This window comes from Vanessa tameamea, chromosome 19 (assembly GCF_037043105.1).
Source record: "Vanessa tameamea isolate UH-Manoa-2023 chromosome 19, ilVanTame1 primary haplotype, whole genome shotgun sequence".
Classification (NCBI taxonomy): Eukaryota; Metazoa; Arthropoda; class Insecta; order Lepidoptera; family Nymphalidae; genus Vanessa; species Vanessa tameamea.
In genome coordinates, this window is record NC_087327.1 from 8,950,095 (window position 1) to 8,970,888 (window position 20,794).

Sequence of the window (20,794 nt, forward strand, 5' to 3'; positions counted from 1 at the left end):
TTGTCTATGTGAATGTGGATAACCGTTAATCGGGGAGCATTACGGTTCAAATTCTTTCCCAACAGCTCTACTAAGCAAAGGGCTTATATAGTTATTTACTGTGTGATGTTTGAGATCAATACCTTCCAAGCCTCTGGCAGAACCATGCGAGAAAGACAAAATCCATCTTATCTTTTTTAGTCAGGATATACTACAAAAAATAAAAAATAAATATGTACTCAATATTATATCTTAACAATATATTCTAAAATAAAAATAAAAGAAGCAATGAACGGCTGGTGGCTCAGGTTAAATCTTTATGAACAGTATAATCGACGATGTAAATATCTTGGCTTTAAATAACTTTACAAAACGTAATTGAGAAAAGCCACTGTACTGGAATGTTATAATCGCATGGAATAAGAGGCAGGAATGCTGGCAGGTTACTCGGATTCCCGTTATAACTAAATTCCGATTCTCGAGGCGAAAAATCAACAATCCTGACACTATAGGATTACTTGGTGGCAGGGCTTTGTGCAAGCTCGTCTGGGTATGTACCACCCACACGTCATATATTCTACCGCCAAACAGCAATATTTAGTATTGTTGTGTCCCGTTTTGTAGGGTGAATGAGCCAGTGTAACTACAGGCAAAAGGGACATAACATGATAGTCCCAAGGTTGGTGGTGCATTGGTGTAAATGTCAATGTCTATGGGCGGTGGTGACCACTCACCATCAGGTGACCCGTTTGCTCGTCTCCCAACCTATTACATAAAAAGGCACTAAGAGGGGGTGGTTTATAATTTAGAATATTTTTTGCACTATTATTCTAAGGTGTTCCAACTATTAACGACGTAATACTTGCGCCGTTTGAACACTTCAGAGGATCCCTTGGCTCCAGCCTTTACCATTGTTTTCTTGATAGAAGTGGGAGAAATTTGTCAATGCACGTAGCATCTAACAGTATGACCCGTCTCTGTTCCTAGGGAAAAATCATGAAAATTTGCCGATTAATATATATTTTATTAAGTTTCGGAATCTGCTTGATAAAGCATTCACCTTTAGTTTCAGTACTTGGTTATAATTATTTTTCTAAAAACTGTCTCAACGTAAAAATACTACTAATATAATAATAGATGTTTTTCATTTCAAATATATAATAATAATAGCCAATTAATAAAACACATTTTCATCAAATATATAGCTTTTATTTTTATTTCAAACGTCGATTTTTTACCAAAAATTACTAGTAAAGAAATCAGTCTCGTATTTGTTGGTAAAACCACAATTGACATCCGAGAAATCCTTTTGTACAAATGACTGCCTGTGCTCCGCTAGCTCGGAATATTTTGAAAGAGCATTTTCCACGTTCTTTAGTGTGTCGCCTTGTAGCTTCTCCTTGCCTCTGGCCAGGACCCAAGTGAAAACTACAAGAGTATTTTTTAATATAACATACTTAAATATATTATGTAATAATTATTTCTATTCGAGGCTTTTTTCTTGCATGGCCTTAAAAAGGTGAGACTTTTCTATCTTACACTAACCTAAATCTAAAAGCCTAGTACGAATTACTCGTTCAAAAATCAAAAATGAAAATATACTTTATTCAAGTAGGCTTTTACAAGCACTTTTGAATCGTCATTTAACAAACTATTTAAAGTAAAGCTACCACCGGTGCGGAATGTAGATTCTACCGAGAAGAACTAGCAAGAAACTCAGTAGTTACTCTTTTTCAACATCTAAAAATACAGTCACGTTAGTTAAATACAATTATATATGTATGTTATGTCTTCTGCCTGGAAGTCAACATGAATACTGTACTACTGTGTTACTATATTAACAACTGGCCTAATGATCAGTGCTCAATCTTAAAGGCTAATGTGGTAGATTTTTGACTTTCAATAAGCAAGTGTAACACTTCTAAATTGAATAAAGATTTTAGACTTTGTCTTTGACTTTAACCATCTTCGCTGGAGTTCTTTTAGTGCGTCAGTGTGAGAGCAAGCACAGGTGCATTCTATATTTCCTGAGATTCATAGTCATTTATTCATTTAGTCAAAACCTCACTATCAAAATCCTCCTATCTGCTAATTTTTTTATTTTTTTTTGACAGTAAAACGGGATCTCTTTTCTTTCATTATAGTTAGCTCCTCGATCAAGGAGCCATTTGAAAGAAATATATATGTAGCGTATTTAGGATAATGCAAACATTAAAACATTGATAATTGGCCATGGTATGATTTTGAGAGCCGAGATGGCCCAAGGGTTAGAACACGTGCATCTTAACCGATGATTTCGGGGTTTCAAACCCAAGCAACCACCACAATATTATTATTATTTATAATTTATCTCGTGTTCGGCGGTGAAGGAAAACATCGTGAGGAAACCTGCATGTGTCTAATTTCAACGAAATTTTGTCACATGTATATTCCACCAACCCGCATTGGAGCAGCGTGGTGAAATATGGTCCAAACCTTCTTATCGAAGGGAGAGGAGGCCTCAGCCCAGCAGTGGGAAATTTACAAGCTGCTAATTTATGTAAAAATGATTTTGACGTATTGCTTCCCTACTCGTGGGGGCCGCGGCATCGCGTGTATCGTTAGTGCGCCGTGGTTAAAAGTTAGCTAGTGTAACGGACTATTATTCTTCTCCTATCCTAAATAACATCACCCATATCTTGCCTTGTGTTCTTCAAGTGTGTGAAGAGCGCTCCAAAGAAAGTGTCTTCGAAAGTAAGAGCCTGGATTTCGAAGTAAGAACTCCCCTGTTTTACTCATCTTAATACAGTCCACTTATCTCTCGCGTGTACAATGTATACATAGATTATTATACAAAAAAAAAAACAGGATAATTTTACCGTAATGTGTCCTCAATTTCTTCTTTAAAGTTTTACAAGTGTAGGCGATAGCATATCCGTCGTAATCGGTGGCCAATATGAAAAATGGAAATTGCAGTACCTTATCTGAAACTCAGAAAATGTATTTTAAATCTCGTGGATGTTTATAGCGATACCATGTAGAGATAAGGCTTTTTGATATTTAAATTATTTGACACGGTACAGAATATATTATAAAACATATATAATTTTATATGTTTGAATGATGAACACCCAATAAGACTTATCTTCACTTGCCTGGAATAACTAATAAAGTCATTCTTGAAGCAATGTAAACAAATTTAATCTACTTGTGTTAGTCGTATAGATATTATACTTGGTATATATTTTTTGACACTTGGTAATAAACCAAAATCGGTACAAATAAAATAAATAAATATTGGACAACATCACATACATTACTCTGATCCCAATGTAAGTAGCTAAAGCACTTGTGTTATGGAAAATCAGAAGTAACGACGGTACCACAAACACCCAGACCCGAGACAACATAGAAAACTAATGAACTTTTTCTACATCGACTCGGCCGGGAATCGAACCCGGGACCTCGGAGTGGCGTACCCATGAAAACCGGTGTACACACTACTCGACCACGGAGGTCGTCAAAATCTTAAACACTGATAGGGTAGATTGTGATATTATAAACTGCTATTGAAAAGATTACGTTGGAGCAGTATACTGTATAAGTAGTATTTTATCCAATTTTTGTTATTTCTTATTTTCGTTTATTTCTTTTTTTATACTAAATTTTTGATTTAAATCTCTGTTGAATATATGAACAGTGATGACTAAGTTTTCAGCTTACAATATTGTGTTTTATCATTCTTGTCGAAAGTATGTGTGTGTGTGTATATATACGTGTGTGTGTTGGATAAAATGTCGCATGAGCAATAGCAAATCTTTCAATAAGTGGGACAATTAAAGGTACTATCCTACTCACCTCCATCCTCATGACTAACTATGAACTGCGCTTTATTTCCAGCATCAAAAGTTGGGTCAACTCTTGCGAAATATGATTTTTGGGTTCTATTTCCTTGATCCACGTCAACGTATGTCTCCCTTAAGGTATACCCAAGATTGTCTTCTTGGAAGTTTAACGAAGCGCAATCGTAAATATTGCGACCATCGCTTGCATAACTGGCAACGTTGTACCAGATTCCTGAAAACTGGAAAGGCAATAAGGGAAAATGTGTAGAATATGTTATTTGAACTAAGTTATATTTAATAAACAGTATAATTTAGGAATCAAGGTAAAAAATGACGTAGATTCTCTCTGATATTTTAGTAGTCTTCGAATCCATCTAAAATTCTTCTCTTTGTTGCTGGTATAAAATAGACGTGATGATACTTCAGGAATGAAAATTAAGCTTCGATAAGTTCAAGTTATAGGTGGCTTCCGAAACGATGAATATATAAGAATATTGTTAATGACTTATACAACTACCTGTGAAAAAAATTCTGTTCTAAGGGACGAAGGATAATGAAATGTAACATACAAATACAGAAATAAGGAGTTGCGTATATTGTAAATAAAAATGCCGGTAAAAGTTTACCATCTCCTAGAAATATATTGTTATCTTAAAACCTATATAATCTTTCACAGACAGATGTCTTCGACGTTTAACTTTGTCTTTGCTAGAAAACGTATGTACACGTACACGTTGCAGCGTAACGCCGGACTTCCAAGTTCAAACAATTAAGGTTGTCAATGTCACATTGGTATAAAGGTTACGTCTAATAATCTAATTTTAGAAAATATCCTCTTATTTTATCATCGTCCAAAAATGCGAATATTGTTATTTATTTGTTAATTATATTAAGTACAACTTCAAATCGATTTTTTATTATACTAAATTAAAATATAATCAAAAACTTACCTTAGTGTAGTCAAGATTTTCCTGTATCTTAACATTTGGACATTCGCCGGGCAATGTGAACTCTGCCCCCGAAGCGTAATATATACAAAAACAACAGAAACTAAATATAGAGAGCATTGTGGAAACGAGCGATCACAGTGAACGTGTCGTTTCGAATGCTGGGGTCGCGTCCCACGCGATAATTATTAAATGATGTCCGTCTGTAATATGGCACATTTAAATTGCTGCTAAATTGAACACAAGGGATTCTCGTATAAACGTCCTCCGGTCGAGTTTTTTATAGATTCAACTTAAGATTCATTGCAATGTTATTACAAATAAAACGAGGAATACTATCTCTACATATAGACACATACATAGTAAATAATAATATGCACTGTAGTCGTTGTTTTACAATTGTTAATATTAGAGTTCTTAAGAAGATATGTTTTGACGATTTTATTCCATGTCGGTAAAGCAAAGTTATATTTTCCGATTTTTTTAACGGATTTGGTCAATCCACCAATCTTAGTCTCGAATAGTCAACTGCACTTGAGATTCAGTTTTCATGAACACTTAAATACTTTAATAATAATATGAAAATATATCATTAGGAAATGAATTTCCTTATTTATATAAATTCAATGGGACGGCATTCCAAAGTACAAATAACAGCCTATTAATAGCCCACGGCTTGGCTAAGGGCTCCTCTCCCTTTGATAAAAAGGTAAGATTCAGTTTATTCCACCACGTTGTTCCGATGCGTATTGATAAATACACATGTGGCAGAATTTCATTGAAATTAGACACGTACGGGTTTCCTGACGATGGTTTCCATCACCATTGAGCGCGAGATTAATTATAAACACAAATTAAGCACATCAATGTGTTTGCGTCGGTTGAGATGATACGCGTTGAACCAGTGTGCCATCTCGGTTCATTTAGCGATATCAATCAAATCTTCGGCAATTGCCTAATTTATATATTACTGTAGAGTTTCTCTGTAAATTTTCTCAAGGGACCTCTAAGCTGGATGGCGTCTGCATGATAGATTTTGGTTTATCCCCTGGGTGGAAGTAGGGAGAAAGATTTTTATAAGAATCAGTGAAAATAATAAACGCTGTTCGTAGAAAAAGACGACATAGATTTTGTTTACTCGTAAAAGTATTTATAATTGTGATATCGTATTGAAACTACAGTTTCTAAGAAACATCTGGAACTATGTCACAGTGATTATTTAATAATAAGGAAAATTCTGCATTTGTATTTGACTGTTATACATTTAGAGTATATATAGTTATATTATCATCACTAAATATTTCTGATTTCGCTAACGTCATTGCCTTTGAATAAACGGAAGCATCGTGAGATGCCGAAGGGATTAGACACAATGAAAATAATTTTATGACCGTATTTAATTTTGATTACTTGTAGGAACTACTCTGTTTACCATTATCTTATAATGTACTTATGCTACTTTAATCTTTGTCGGTCGGGTTTGAATCTCAGGTTGGATTTATAAAAACACTATTGGATTGTTCTGTTAAGAATTTTTCAGTAGCAAAGCTGAAAGCTGGAAGTATTTATTCGCCCGAGCCTCAGTACGTACGCCTTTGGTTGTACGCCTGAACTCTTTTCGATCGTATCCAATACGTCATTAGTAGGACATTGTTGAAATGAATCGTTATCTAAAATTTTATCAATCAGTGCATAATCGGATATATCATTTAAATTTTACTTTCCAGAAGAATTACATAAATATCGAAATGGATGGCTTGTATTATCGAGCTAGCTACCGAGATTAAAATTCTTGAAAATATTTATACATTGACTTTATTAATAATTAATAATATATTTATAAACATTTCACTGTTAACACACATACTTAATGAAGAGATAGAGCGTGTGGATAAAAGTATTATATTTTACGACAGTGTTTTATTCTTAGTGTCATGATAATTTAATTAACCAAGTACCGATAACCTTTACACCAAACAATCTTGGTCCACTGATGATTCTCTGTCAGGCAACGGACAGTGGACAGTTATAATGTTTAAAATAATATTATTAGTTTTTTCCTTCAATCCTGTGTTTGGATATTTTACGATACCTGGAAGATGCCCTGATAATGTTGATTTGCAAGAACATTTCAGATTGGCTGATGTACGTATATTTAGATTGATTAGTTTTGATACTTTTTACTTTAAAATATAAATATCTCTTATTATCTTTTAGATCATAGAAATATTGTTAATATTAATATTTTGTTTGTATATATATCTTTTAATAATGCTGTTGTGATAACAAATGCTGTAGTGTTGCACAAAATTTAGTTTTGTATCTTTTTATAAACCTTTGTATCCTTTCTTAAGCCATTATTATAGTGGAAAATTGCAACAAAAGTTATTATAATTCTAATATCAATACGTGGAAGATTTTTATCAGAAGTAGTTTTACCCCAATCAAGGAAAACTTTATATTTCTTTTTATAATTATAATAAACTCTTATTTTAGTTTTACGGCAAATGGTACCAAGCCTATCACTATTCAAGCGATGGTCAACAGCTTAACAACTGTTCCACAATTGAGCTCATGACAAGACCTTCAGGAATTTATGTCAACCAGTCCAGGGTAGACCTCGGCCTTTTCCACCGTTTCAACATTGGAAAGTTGGACATACCTTCTAAGATTGAAGATGCATCGAAGTTAGATCTAATTTTTGTATTTAAGAATGCTCCAAGACGATGTGAGTATGTCCATTAAATTGACACTTAAAATATAAATAGATTAAAACAATTTGGTAGATTAACGAATTTGTCTATGGTTTATCCATAATAACATAACATAATCAGCCTGTAAATTTCACACTGCTGGGCTAAGGCCTCCTCTCCCGTTGAGGAGAAGGTATGGAGCATATTCCACCACGCTGCTCCAATGCGGGTTGGTGGACTACACATGTGGCAGAATTTCGTTGAAATTACACACATGCAGGTTTCCTCACGATGTTTTCCTTCACCGCCGAGCACGAGATGAATTATAAACACAAATTAAGCACATGAAAATTCAGTGGTGCCTGCCTGGGTTTGAACCCGAAATCATCGGTTAAGATGCACGCGTTCTTACCACTGGGCCATCTCGGCTCTTTATCCAAAATATCTAAATTAATTATTATATCACCTACACACAACAATATTGTGTATAGTTCCTCTTCCAGTTTTGAGGATGATTGACGACAACCGACAATATGTGGTTACTTCCATCCTTTGAAAATGCCTCTGTAAAAACCATTCCTAACAATTTCAATACATCACTCATCAGGTCTAATGTTATGTCCTTTATTCGTTCATGTTTCTTTTAAATTCATCAAACTAGTGCAGCAACAGTGCAAGGTATTAGAATTACAGCCTACCCAGCAAGTTTACACAAAGTATTTGGTGGTAGGCCGTTGTGCAAGCCCGTCTGTTCTGATATTCTACCGCCAAAAAGTAGTGCTCTGTATTTTTGTGTTCCAGTTTAAAGGGTGAGTGAGCCAGTGTAACTACAGGTACAAGGGCAATAACATCTCAGTTCCCAAGGTTGTTGGCGCATTGGCGATGTAAGAGACGGTTAATATTTCTTACAGCGCCATTGTCTATGGGCGATGAGGATCACAATCAAGTGGCTTATTTGCTTTTCCACCAACCTATAATATAAAAAAAGTATTTAGAACTACTTTAAAATTGTACAACAACATTGGTGAGATCACTCATGAAATCAATTAACTGTCACAATATTAGGTTAGATTGTAATTCTTCTTAAATTTTTTATTGCATCTCTTCGAGTTAGTTTTCGTTTTGTGCTTATATGTGACGTTCTATATTTAAAATTGTGTTCTTCAATTTCAGTGAAGACAAGAAAATATCCATTTCGTATTATGGCAACTAATTATAATTACTACGCCACCGTGTACACCTGCCAATACAGTCAGCTGATTGACAAACATGCTAGTAAGTACTATAATTTTACATTTTGAGTAGATCAACTGATATTAAAATGGCTGTTGGTATGTACGAGTATGTTTGAAATTATAGTCTTGGACGCCATTTGACCGCACACCATGAAGTTAGCTTTACGTTTTAGTTAATTCTGTGACATGACAATATTCAAATAAATAATATTTTGACTATATTTTAATGTTTAGTAAAATTAAGTCTTATATTAATGACAACAGATCACATTTTTGGAAAACATCTCTCTTTACATTGTCCCTTTCTTACTCTCTCAAATAAAAAATATTAAAATCTAAGAATTGAATGAAAATCACATTATGTTAGAGAAACGCATTCTACTATTGAAACTAATTCTATTTCAGTTTACGTCTGGATACTTTCAAGGAATCCTACTTTAAATGCTGTATCTAAAGAGTTAGCCATTAAACCTCTTCAGCAAATTGGAGTCGACACAGCCACGTTAGTTAAAGATGACCGAAGCCAATGCACTCCCAAGTACTATGAGGATGTTCACGTGGAACCTACAACATTTAGGTTTCCTGTGCCCATCTAAGGCTTAATAGAATTTGTATATGTTTTGAAAATTTTAATGTGACTTTATATATTTTATAATCTGTATGCCTTAAATAAATTGAAATTAAACCATCAAGAGATAATTAAAAATGGTAATATTTCCTGTTTGTTTTTTTTTCTAATTCATCTTACACGGTAGGCAAATTCTTGCCTATTCATAGACCGTTAAATGTTTAATTAATTTATCTATTAACGCTGTTATAAAATAATAATACTTACCAAGAAACAAATAATTTCTATCATAAAAATCACTTTTTCCTATTGTATGCTTTTAATCTTTCAAATATGTCAGTTTATACCTCGTAAGTTATCCCTTAATCAAATCAAAGTGAAAGTCGAAATCGAAGTCAGAATATTTATTCAATATATCAGCAATAAACTTGCTCATTGATCGATAAATATTTACCACCACAGAAATAAATACCTCGGATCTGAGAAGAACCAGCGAAAGAAAGTCAATAGATTTTTTTCCATTTTATAAAATTTCCAATTTTTTTTTTATTTTAAATAAATGAAAGTAGTATATTTTATTTCATTTGTCTTTGTCTGTGTCGTTATTATAAACAGCGTGAACGTGTGCGGACCAGTGGTAGCTGCAATCATTTTGGTCAACCTTTTCCAAATACGCAACGCTGCCAAATGGTAAGGAATTCAGTTCTTGATGCGCTCTTTCTGTAAGTTCAGGTCCTAGTGTTGTACTCCTTGATAAAATCCAGGCTACAACTGAGAATCAAAATATTAAAAGAAATTTAAATGCAATCTAGAGTTAATCGGTACCAGTTACAGGACTAATATCTGGATACTATATTAGAGAAACAATTATGGATTTTATGAATGTCTACGAGGCGTAATTCAAAAACGTCCCAATATAAAACGTTTCGTAAGTGTCGAAGATGCATATGTTTTATTTTATTGTTTAATTAAACTAGGTAACCAGACTGTCAAATAAGCCAGATGATGTAATCATAATCTATAGGCAGTTACTGGGTTACAGGCAGGCACAATTTTTTTTTAAATCAATAACTTTTTATCGAGCCGTGCTGGGGATGGAATCCAGGACTTCGGGATCTCCATCCATATATCTAGCAGCTAGACTATCGAGGCAGTCGAATTAAAGGTAAAAAATATTTGACATCGTTTATCAAGAGGTTTACGCATTGATAGTGACAGAATGGTCAACATATTTTTAAAGTGCAATAAAATATAATGCCAATATAGGCGGAAAAGATCGCTATCAAGGGGGTATATTTGCACATCCGCTTATATAATGAAATACAGAAAATCTTACCATATTTGAGGTTTAATGTATCATTCACTTTGCATCCATACACGATCGCATAGTTTGAATAATCCGTTGTTATTATAGACAAGGGGATTCCAATTGGATCTGTAATAAAGAACATCATGAGACAAATGATTATTCAAAGAAACATAGAACACTCCTTCGAGGGATAGACTTTCTTTAACTATCCGAGTAAAGGCAAAGGAACAGCAATAAATCATTTACTGCACCAATATTTGGCGTTTAAGCGTATCGAGTCAAATTGTTAGATACATTAAAAAGTCCGAAATTTCACGCATTATTTTCTGATTCCTTTAATTTAATTGAAAATTTAAAAGCTAATATGAAAAGTTCTTTTTTTTCTTATTTAATTTTGGGACTTTTGTCCAACACAAGTACGTCAGTCCCATTGTCCCTTCTTCCTTTTGTTTAAACATTATTTATAGCTATTAGATAGAATTCCAGGAGCATCCTAACATATTCTGATAAAGGATCTGATAGAAAACTCTGAAGTAATCCAACATCGAACAAACATGCTTTTAAATTAGTTAAGAGTAACTTTCTCTGATTCTGAGTCTTGTCACATTCCAATAAGAAAATTTATTGTAGTAGTATGGTTTATAAATATATAAAAAAAAAAAGAAAGATATATATGTCGCAGCGTCAGATAATTAAATACTTTGATTGTAATCTCTTAGTTTTGAGATTTCATTCGGGATGACCAGTGAAGTCAATCACTCTTTGTTACGTTAAAAAAACATAACATGTCAGTTGTCAAGAAGGATAACCTTAACAGATGTGGTCGCGGCCAATGAAATATTGTAAAAATCAATATACGATAATCCAGCTATCGATTTGTTGTATTATTTGTGAATATGTATGACGAAGATGATGATCCCGAACCAAACAATATTGCCGGCTCGCCGTTATATAAATAAAATCTAAACATCCAATTTTTATTACTCAAATAGATAACTAATCAGATATAACGTAATCAAATAAAACTTTATTTTGTGTTATCTTAAAAATTTAAAACACATTGTTTTTTAAGTGATCGATAAAATCTAATATAATCGATAGTTTAATAGTACCTGGCTCGCCCAGGACCAGGATCGTTATTGTTTTGCCACGGCACTTTGTTCGTTTTTTAATTGAAGGAGCGAAATAAATCCTTTATTTTACTTTCCCGTAAACGTGTTGTCCCTTTTGTAAATTAATGACATTTTGACAGAGTATTATTATTTAACTTTATAAGTTATATTAGGTTTCGATTCTTACAAATGATATTTTAACTACGAGCAGTGTTAAAACCCTATGATTTGAGTCGACATTGTATGCACAAATTTAATCATTGCGAGAAACTTGATTGATATCTTTGTGCAAATCACGCAAAAACAGCTAAAAATATCGGAATAGGATTCCCAGAATTTGTTTGCGGAAATCTAGCTATTATCGTAAGATGTACCTAATTCCAAAGAAGTCGTGGTAGTCGCCTAGCTTAACAACTAGAAAAATATGCTCGACCGCTGAGTGTCTTCCCTAAATATAAATACTTTGATCCCTCAAACAGTGTTATTATTGGTACAAAGAACAAAGCACCTTAGATCACAGATTTTGACTCAGTGTTAATGGTCAGATCGATAATGTATCGATCAGATGGCACATTTGCTTGTCTGCCTTTACAAAATAAATATAATTGTCATGTAGGCAAAGTCGTGATTATGATGGTAAAATATAATTACTGACCGATATTATTCTCCTCTATGGAGAAAATAGCTTCATCGCCAGGTGCATAGGTGCTGTTCACGTGTAATATGTACTTAACGCCATTTTTAACGTAACCATGTTGGAATTCGATTCTCCGACCGCATTGCTGGATGAGTTTGTACCCGCAGCTCCCATTTTCCTCGTACCATACCGGAAATCTCTCAACGACGTTCCACTTTCCTAGAAACTGACAAATAAATGTAATTTATATTATGCTGATTGATAATTAATTAATGTAATATTTTTACCAGTTAATTTCAGGCTATTGTATTAAGAAAGAGTAATGCTTTTATATTCCATAAAGGAAGTTGTATTTTTCAATATATTATTCGTATAGTTCTTAAGCTTAAAGACGGCTAACAAAGTTATTTTTTTTTTCTGATATAGATAGGCAGACGAGCAAAAGGACCAACCATCCATAGATAATGGCATTGTAAGAAATGTTAACCATTCCTTACGTCACCATTGCGCTACCAGCCATGGGAACTAAGATATTATGTCCCTTTTGACTGCAGTTGCGTTAACTAATTCACCCAATAAACCGGAATACGATAATATTAAGTATTACTGTTTGGCGGTAGAATATCTAATGAGTGGGTGGTACTTAACCAGATAGGCTTGCACAAAGCTCTACAACCAAGTAATTTTATTAAGAATGGCGTTTTTCAAAAAATTCTAACTAATATTTACGAAGTTTTCGGTGATGTTTAACTCCCATGGTTCGAAAAGCAAGTAAAACAGTAACGCGGGATATCTTGCGATCGAATGATTGCTATCTCATCAACTACGAGTGAAAGAAGAGAAGACAGCGCAACTGTCTGCACGCTCGCTATTGTACCATCATGAGCCTAGTTGACTGGTCTTTGAGATTGGTTCTTGTTGTCAAATATGTCAAGAGTATTTTGATGGAAAAATAAACACATCTGAACATTGTTTAATACGAGTAGATATATCAAATAATAAGTAATGTTTGCATATTTTTGATTATGAAATCGGTTACTATGTATTTATTAATTAGATTAATTAGAACCAGAAATTTATAAATATCCAACAATAAGCTTTGGTAAGTCTGTGATCAATTTGCTCGGAGAGTGAATTTTCATTTCGCTGTTTAATCACTACACCAAAAACAAAGTATTATAAGTTTACGTTTGTTGAAGTTTTTGTGAGGGTTTTATTGGCGTGCCTCATGTTAAGTGATAGAGTTATATTTATTACGATATAAACATTTTATGTAGACGTTTATTTTGCCCGTGCGAAGCCAGAACAGGTAGCTTGTGAAGTACACATACAGTAAATAAAAAAAAAGAAACAGAAGATATCACTCACTCTCTCTAACTCGAAGTATTTCATAGTTTCTACATGAGCACACGATCCGAACAGCAAAACTTGACAATTACAAAGTATTTGTGAATTTAGAACTAGTGTTATTATTGTAAAAAAATGTTTGTCCATTTTCAGTGCCGCAAATATCGAACTGGTGTTCAAAAATTCTCTCAAAGACGCGCTGATATGCTGAACTCTTATCGGATGCGTCTTTTATCTGCGTTTGATATGGTATCGATGTATTTGTTACACATTTCCACCGGCAAGTTTAGAATGTATACGATGAGACATTGTTTAATTTTGTGTTTGTCATTGGACACGGTAAAATTCATTCATAATATATTTATTCACATAGACTTGTCTGTACAACTCATAGACATTTGTTTTTTTTGTTTGTATTAATTTTATAATGACGGAGCCGAGATGGTCCAGCGGGTGCATCTTAGCCGATGTTTTTGGGTTCGAATCCATGCAAGCACCACTGAATTTTCTAGTGCTTTATTTGTGTATATAATTCATCTCATGATCGGTTAAAGAAACCATCGTGAGGAAAACTGCATGCAACGAAATTCTGCCACACGTGTATCCACGAGCACGTATCGGAGCGGCGTGATATAATAAGTTCGGGAGAGGAGATCTTAGCCCAGCAACGGGAAATTTACAGGCTTTATAAATACGAAAGTAACTGTCTATGTGTTACAACATCTCAACTAAACCTCTTAACGAATCAGTTAAGTCTGACTTCTGGAGAGGAACGTATACTCGAATAAACGAAAGCATTTACGGAAGTCCAGGGGAATAGCTCATTCATTGTTTAACTTGGAGTGTTTGTTTGTTTTGGTCAAACCTTGTAAGCTGATTTAATATACTTCCACGTATTCTAAGGATCTGAAATTTTACTTGTCAGTTCAGTTACTATGCCAATATAAAACATGACCCGACTCAGGAGAGATCCATAGACGTTGGCGCTGTAAGAAATAGTAACCTTTCCTTCTCGTCACTTCACCACCAACCTTGGGAACTAAATCTATGCTATGCTATGCTATCCCTTATGCCTATGTATATATGTAGTTTTATTGACTCAATCTACATACTACATATGAATTTTCTATATAACTTCTATATGTCCTAAAAGTATAACTTACTCGTATCATAACGTGAAAGTTTCATATTAATCAGATTGGCTTCTACGTGACTTTGAAAAAAACTATCACCAAAACCCTTTTCATAATATTTGTAGGATTATTTGAAAACAGTTTTAAAAATCGTTTTTTTTTCTTTAAAATTGTTAACCGATGCATAGTTAACAATTCATACTATCAGTTAGTTACTTTACTTTTTAACTACGGAAGTAAATAATTGACTTTGCAAAAAAAAAAAAAACCGTTATAAAAGTCACAACTTTTTGTGAAATCCCTTAGTCAGTTCAAGAACGGTACAACGTTAGCTGCTGTGACAATATTTCAAAATGTTACGTTTTTGTATCGTTTTTATTCTTTGTAATTATCAAATTGAATGTGTTATGCAAAATATTAGTTGTCCAAATGTTAGCCCTAGAGAATTGGATTTAGTTGAGGTAAGACGAACAATTTTTTTTTAAATTTATTAGGCCAGGGGACTGGCAAATGAGCAGGCTGTTAGTAAGTGGTCGCCAATGTCTATAGATGTGCTACTTTAAGAAAAGTTGTCCATCTGCCAATACACTGAAATTAAAATGGTGGAAAAGAGTAAACACTTTACCTTAAACAAACTAAGTAGATTCTTCACGGTTCTTCTTGGTATAATACTCAGGGAATTACTTTTTTTTATTATTATCTAATTTTTATAACGCCTGTTATGTTAATATTCCATAATAGATATAATATAATATAATATGTTTTGCCACTGAAAACTTTATTTTTAAAAGTCTTTTAAGTAAATTATATTGAAGGCTTTTCCTATGTGTCCGTATAATTGTAGTGTTTTTAGAAGATTACTAGGTGGTAGGGCTTTGTGCAAGCCCGTCTGGGTTGATACTAATCAGTTATTCTACTGGAGCCAGTGTAACTGCAGACACAAGGGACATAACATCTTATTTACCAAGGTTAGTCGCATTAGCGACATAAGGAATTGTAAGTATTTCTTACGGCGCCAATATCTATGAGTGGTGGTGACCACTTAACATCAGGTGGTATATATGCATAAAAAAAATAGCAATTACCAATCTTCGGTACACGATAAGATATGATATGTTATAAATAATACACGTTACACTAAATCTTATGCAGCTCGATGGCAAGTGGTACCTTACGGCGGTCGCGACAGACCTCAACATGCAAGGCGACTGCGCGATGGTAGTCTTCAACCACAAGAATAACAATGCCACTGATGTCTCTATCAGCTGGGTGGTCAATAATACCGCTACCTACTATAATGGTTCTGTTGCACTTACCGTTGGCAGTAATGGTGGTGATTTACTGTTAGTCACGTATACTGGTAAGTAATTAATAAATAATCCAATTCATAATATAATCTATAAAAGTAAATTCTTTTTTTCATTAAATTTATGTTCTCTGCTATAAAAATAGTAGTTTGTCTCCTGCATATTTACATGTTTAGGTCATATTTTTTGCAAAAAGTGATTGATTTTTGTAACTATTCGTGTAAAATATTACATTATAAAGAGGTAAAATTTGTTTGTTTGTATAAAGGGTATAATTTTCGGAACTATCCAATTATATATTTTTTTTAACATCTGATCTTCCTCTGTCTTTCTATCCACCACAAGTTATATACACTTATCCTTTTCATTAACTGATGAAAACACAAAAAAAAAAATTACAGATCAGAAATCTGAATCGTATTCAGTATTGGATGTGAACTATGAACACTATGCTGTTATATTCGCCTGCTACGACAATCCCGATGCCAACAGCAGTGCATGTAAGTTGTATTTTAAAATATTCACTCTCACTTTTCAATATATAATATACAACGTGACGTATTTTCGTAAAATATAAAAGGACTCGTTGAAATAGTGATGTTTATGAAACTCTTAGTACTAGGAACAAGCTTAAGCTAGTTACGAATATTGCGCAATGTATACGATTTTACAACAGGATCCCAAAAAATCGTTAAGGAACGTTTGTTTGTTAAATGTATATCCCATGAAAACATAAATGTGAAATGAGAGCCAAGTTCAATATAGGCCTTGGCTGTTGACTTCAACGATAAAAGAAGTGAGATCTAAATGGGTGCCAAGTTCAATGATCTGTCCTGAAGTTTATTTATAACTACATAAAATATCATTTCGGCTTAGGAGAATATATTGTAGCGTAAGGTCTGGCTTGGCAGTTCTCAATACATGAGACAAATTTGACACGTTTGTGTGAAATAGTTTTTGAGTTATGAAGAGATCAATAGTGGCTCCAAATACTTCGTGTAATATTACACACGGTGCTGTTCGCCAGGTCTTTTACTTGAACTTGGCTTGACACGCTAGATTATAAAACTGATGACTACTCATATGATAAAATTCAAGCCTTTTCAAATAAGACACGTGAACAGTTGTGTCCGATTTTTTAGAATTGGAATTCTTTTCACCCTCGTTTCTTGGAAAGCTCGTAACGACCATTTGTCTTGTTTCTTAACCGCCTCTAGATGCTGCACCTTACTTCCTAGAAACCAATAAAATTTAATAATGTAAAGAATTAAATTACGCAGTTCTTTGAGATATGCTTTGATTACGTTTTTGACTTTTTAAACGTTGACTTGTGGGTTCACTGTTGTGTGGAGCTACTAAATAAGCTGACTAACAAGGTTTTGCGCCCCTAGCTCCGAGCTTACCTGGAAAATCCAGCCTGCGTTAATGGATTTCCGTAGAGTGGACCTGTGTTTGTGCGCACTGTAATAAAATAATAACCTACGCATTGGTTAGTCCTCGCTAAAATAAGCCAATATTGTCTATGATTTTGAATTTCACAAATTATTTTTTTATGTTAATTTTTGCTCGCCTCTATCAAGTAACAATTCTGTACGTTTTCATTTTAGCCGTAGTAGTGAGCTAACTTGTTTCTGAAAATTTTTTTTAAACAATAAACAAATGGTAGGTAATTGAAACGAACTGTGTGGAACTGATAGTTGACATTGAACTCTTAAAGTCATTAATGGAATTCTTCCTTCCTCCTTCCTCTTGAATAAACAATAGAGTTCAATGAAGTAAGTCTCGCTTCAACGGAGGTCACGCGCAGACAGACAAAAAAAAAGCGATCCGTTCACTTAGTAAACAATTTAGAGACTATAAAAAATATTTATCGCAAACTGCGTGAAATAGTATTTACTTTTGTTATACTATATATATCTATACATATAATAAAATTGGAGTGTCTGTTTGTAATATTAAAATAACCGCTTTTTACTTAATGCATATGTATATATACACGGTACAAAGACAAAAATAACATTTTTCACTATTTTTGTCTGTCTGTCTGTCTGTTTGTTCCGGCTATTCTTTGGAAAGTCTTGACCGATTTTGACGGGACTTTCACTGGCAGATAGCTCTAATAAGGAGTAACTTAGGCTACAACAAGAACTTTTTTGTTAAATTCAAACACGCATGAAGTCGCGGGCACAGCTAGTTTATTTATATAAATGAAGTTAAGAGTAATAATAATAAAATTAATAAACGAGGAACGGCCGCGTGACAACAAATGAATTTCAGTCGAAGTTTACGGGTTCAAAACTAAAAAGCACCACTGTATTTCCATGTGCTTTATTTGTGCTTATGATTCATCTCGTGTTTGGAGGAAACTTGAATTTATCGGAAGAATATATTGCACATGTTCATCAAACGCAAACAAGATGAGAATAGGCCTAATCCTAGGGGTAGGATATACAGGCTGTTACTTTATGCTCAATGACCAAATTTAAAATAGTCTAACATTATAGTAAAACTAAGTAGTGTTAAAGGTATTCATATATTTTTATCATTTCATTAAACTTCAAGGTTACTTAACGGAAGATTGCACGTGAAGTTAAAGGTCCGCCTTTTGTAAAATTTATCATATCTCTGTATTTAGCTTTTTCCTTTTCATTTCTAAGGCTCAGTTAAGTGAAATATGCCTCCTCATGATAAGTCACCTCGGCACATAGACATTGTCGCCGCAAGAAAAACTAACCAATCTGCCACTGCGCCAGCAACATCGGCAGCTCAGGTTTTATGTTCCTTGTGCCTGTAGTTCTAATCAGTCCGTAGTAGGCTCAGTCACCCTTCAACCAGACAACAATACGTAGTAACGCTGTTTGGTGGTAGAATATATGACGTGGGTGACTATGTGGTGGGTCAGATGGACTTGCACTAGCCCCACCACCAAGTTATAAATGACTACATAGTATAAAACAAAGTCGCTTCCCGCTGTCTGTCCCTATGTATGCTTTAATCTTTAAAATTACACAACGGATTTTTATGCGGTTTTTTAAATAGATAGAGGGATTCAAGAGGAAGGTTTATAAATAACACATGCATAATATAGTACAGAAACACTGATAATTTTAGAGGTTTCTAATATGATGTCGTAAACGAACATTTGTTTGCGCTTATATTGCAAACGCTGGCTGAACGCTACGAGATATATCAAAATAATGCAGTACAGTATTGTACACTTTAGGAAGGTCTACAAAAAATTTAATAGTATATGTCTATCTCTTAGAGATAGCCCACAATAATCATTTTTTATTCTTTACTTTTTACAAGAAATAATGGCTTATTTACGAAGCGATTTTAATCAATACATCATTAATCCTTATCTAATTAAGTACCTTAAACACATTTAATGTAGATCAATATGGCCCTTTACAGGATCTAATTAAAATGAACATTTTTGAAGATATTACAGAATTAAAATGCAGGGACATAGCGGTTTGCATCGTATAATAACAAAAAAGCTGTGAAAGTTGCCTGTAAAGACATTCTGTAGTATATTTAGTATCAGCATTGTACCCGTGCGAAGCCGGGGCGGGTGGCCAGTTATAAATACAGAATATTTATATTGTATTTCAGATGAACTATGGAAGCTAACACGCACTCCACATTTAAAGAAAACAGATGCTGCCATGTTGGATCAAATAGTTGGGAACTATAGCCTTCAAAACACGCCATTCTTGATCTTCAATAACACAGAAGACTCTTGTAAACTAAACTCTGGTAACCATTTGAATCCTGCAGCGCTCGTCATGGCATCGGCCGCTGCTATCACCTTGTTAAGACGGTTATATTAGTAGTATAGAGAAGTTGCGTAGTGAAATTAATTATATTGTGTCTATTTTGTTTTGAATGTAGGTATTTATTTAAAAGAAGATGATAAAGGTCTGTCGATATTCAGCCTTAATCTGGAACTTGGAAGATTTCAGATTCTATATAGATTTTATCAAACTTTCAGAAAAATTATCGATATTTATAGTGTGAAAAAACGAAATAAAAAAAATAATAATGTTTATTGTACAATTTTTAAGTCTATCAAACAGATTGTCCTGAAAAAGTGTTTTTAATAGTGTTAGTAATAAGCGCCATCTATCGTCGTTAATGAGAATCATGTTACAATAAGTTAGTAAAATATTATCTGATGTCTTCACAGTTTCTGTAGAAAAACATAGATGGCAGTTTTATGAAATAATAATAAAAATTACAATCATACATTGTAATTTTTATTATTACTTTAGAACACGTTCTAAATTTAAATCGTTGTTAGGTGTATGAAAAAGGAAATGAACTTTTCTGATGTATTTAAATACTGTTCTAGTCCATTGAAATGTTACAATTTAACGATTTAAGGCAAAGTATAAGGATGACATCGTTATCTTTACCGAAAGTAGACAAGATAGCATTGTCTGTTCCAAAGGTGTGAAAATTTTCTCACATTTTTGCTTATAACTTTTTAAATTTTAAGTTTATGGTAAAAAGTCACATAAACATAATTGTAGACACATCGATTTGCTACAAATTATGTTTTCACAAATTTTCCGTACAATTAATAGTGTCGGAGATATAGTTAAAAATATGTTTCCAACCCTTTTTTCAAGATGGCGGGGGGGGGGGGGACAAGGGCGGCAACCCCAGAAACTTTGGGTTAAGGTTGTATTGACACCCTC

General features: G+C 33.7%; 4 protein-coding genes across 4 annotated transcripts; 2 read left to right on the top strand and 2 right to left on the bottom strand.

Moving 5' to 3' along the window:
* Nucleotides 1–1,166: 1,166 nt before the first annotated feature.
* LOC113399454 (insecticyanin-A-like) lies at nucleotides 1,167–4,946 on the bottom strand. The gene is made up of 4 exons (XM_026638597.2): nucleotides 4,754–4,946; nucleotides 3,817–4,042; nucleotides 2,838–2,942; nucleotides 1,167–1,407 (listed from the first exon to the last, which is right to left on the bottom strand). The coding sequence occupies exons 1-4, from the start codon at nucleotides 4,868–4,870 to the stop codon at nucleotides 1,214–1,216; spliced, it is 642 nt and encodes a 213-aa protein (XP_026494382.1). The 5' UTR covers nucleotides 4,871–4,946; the 3' UTR covers nucleotides 1,167–1,213.
* A 1,750-nt stretch (nucleotides 4,947–6,696) lies between these two features.
* On the top strand, nucleotides 6,697–9,401 carry LOC113399455 (insecticyanin-A-like). The gene is made up of 4 exons (XM_026638598.2): nucleotides 6,697–6,895; nucleotides 7,247–7,478; nucleotides 8,617–8,718; nucleotides 9,084–9,401. The coding sequence occupies exons 1-4, from the start codon at nucleotides 6,782–6,784 to the stop codon at nucleotides 9,272–9,274; spliced, it is 639 nt and encodes a 212-aa protein (XP_026494383.2). The 5' UTR covers nucleotides 6,697–6,781; the 3' UTR covers nucleotides 9,275–9,401.
* A 420-nt stretch (nucleotides 9,402–9,821) lies between these two features.
* Nucleotides 9,822–13,815, bottom strand: LOC113399459 (lopap-like). The gene is made up of 4 exons (XM_026638603.2): nucleotides 13,673–13,815; nucleotides 12,323–12,530; nucleotides 10,583–10,681; nucleotides 9,822–10,017 (listed from the first exon to the last, which is right to left on the bottom strand). Exons 1-4 carry the CDS (start codon nucleotides 13,796–13,798, stop codon nucleotides 9,827–9,829), a joined length of 624 nt encoding a protein of 207 aa, XP_026494388.2. The 5' UTR covers nucleotides 13,799–13,815; the 3' UTR covers nucleotides 9,822–9,826.
* A 1,250-nt stretch (nucleotides 13,816–15,065) lies between these two features.
* Nucleotides 15,066–19,931, top strand: LOC113399458 (insecticyanin-A-like). Its single transcript, XM_026638601.2, has 4 exons — nucleotides 15,066–15,245; nucleotides 15,937–16,144; nucleotides 16,493–16,591; nucleotides 19,707–19,931. The coding sequence occupies exons 1-4, from the start codon at nucleotides 15,138–15,140 to the stop codon at nucleotides 19,922–19,924; spliced, it is 633 nt and encodes a 210-aa protein (XP_026494386.2). The 5' UTR covers nucleotides 15,066–15,137; the 3' UTR covers nucleotides 19,925–19,931.
* The last annotated feature ends 863 nt before the right edge of the window (nucleotides 19,932–20,794 follow it).

What these genes read in the sequence shown, in the direction of transcription:
- LOC113399454 (XM_026638597.2), bottom strand. Translation starts at nt 4,870, where the DNA reads ATGCTCTCTATATTTAGTTTCTGTTGTTTTTGTATATATTACGCTTCG. An exon ending in AAAATCTTGACTACACTAAG is followed by an intron (nt 4,043 to 4,753) that starts GTAAGTTTTTGA and finishes TTGCCTTTCCAG; the next exon opens with TTTTCAGGAATCTGGTACAA. An exon ending in GAAATTGAGGACACATTACG is followed by an intron (nt 1,408 to 2,837) that starts GTAAAATTATCC and finishes ATACTCTTGTAG; the next exon opens with TTTTCACTTGGGTCCTGGCC.
- LOC113399455 (XM_026638598.2), top strand. Translation starts at nt 6,782, where the DNA reads ATGTTTAAAATAATATTATTAGTTTTTTCCTTCAATCCTGTGTTTGGA. An exon ending in AACATTTCAGATTGGCTGAT is followed by an intron (nt 6,896 to 7,246) that starts GTACGTATATTT and finishes CTCTTATTTTAG; the next exon opens with TTTTACGGCAAATGGTACCA. An exon ending in TAAGAATGCTCCAAGACGAT is followed by an intron (nt 7,479 to 8,616) that starts GTGAGTATGTCC and finishes CTTCAATTTCAG; the next exon opens with TGAAGACAAGAAAATATCCA.
- LOC113399459 (XM_026638603.2), bottom strand. Translation starts at nt 13,798, where the DNA reads ATGGACAAACATTTTTTTACAATAATAACACTAGTTCTAAATTCACAA. An exon ending in CATAGAGGAGAATAATATCG is followed by an intron (nt 10,682 to 12,322) that starts GTCAGTAATTAT and finishes TCTTTATTACAG; the next exon opens with ATCCAATTGGAATCCCCTTG. An exon ending in TACATTAAACCTCAAATATG is followed by an intron (nt 10,018 to 10,582) that starts GTAAGATTTTCT and finishes TTTGATTCTCAG; the next exon opens with TTGTAGCCTGGATTTTATCA.
- LOC113399458 (XM_026638601.2), top strand. Translation starts at nt 15,138, where the DNA reads ATGTTACGTTTTTGTATCGTTTTTATTCTTTGTAATTATCAAATTGAA. An exon ending in GAGAATTGGATTTAGTTGAG is followed by an intron (nt 15,246 to 15,936) that starts GTAAGACGAACA and finishes AATCTTATGCAG; the next exon opens with CTCGATGGCAAGTGGTACCT. An exon ending in CGATGCCAACAGCAGTGCAT is followed by an intron (nt 16,592 to 19,706) that starts GTAAGTTGTATT and finishes ATTGTATTTCAG; the next exon opens with ATGAACTATGGAAGCTAACA.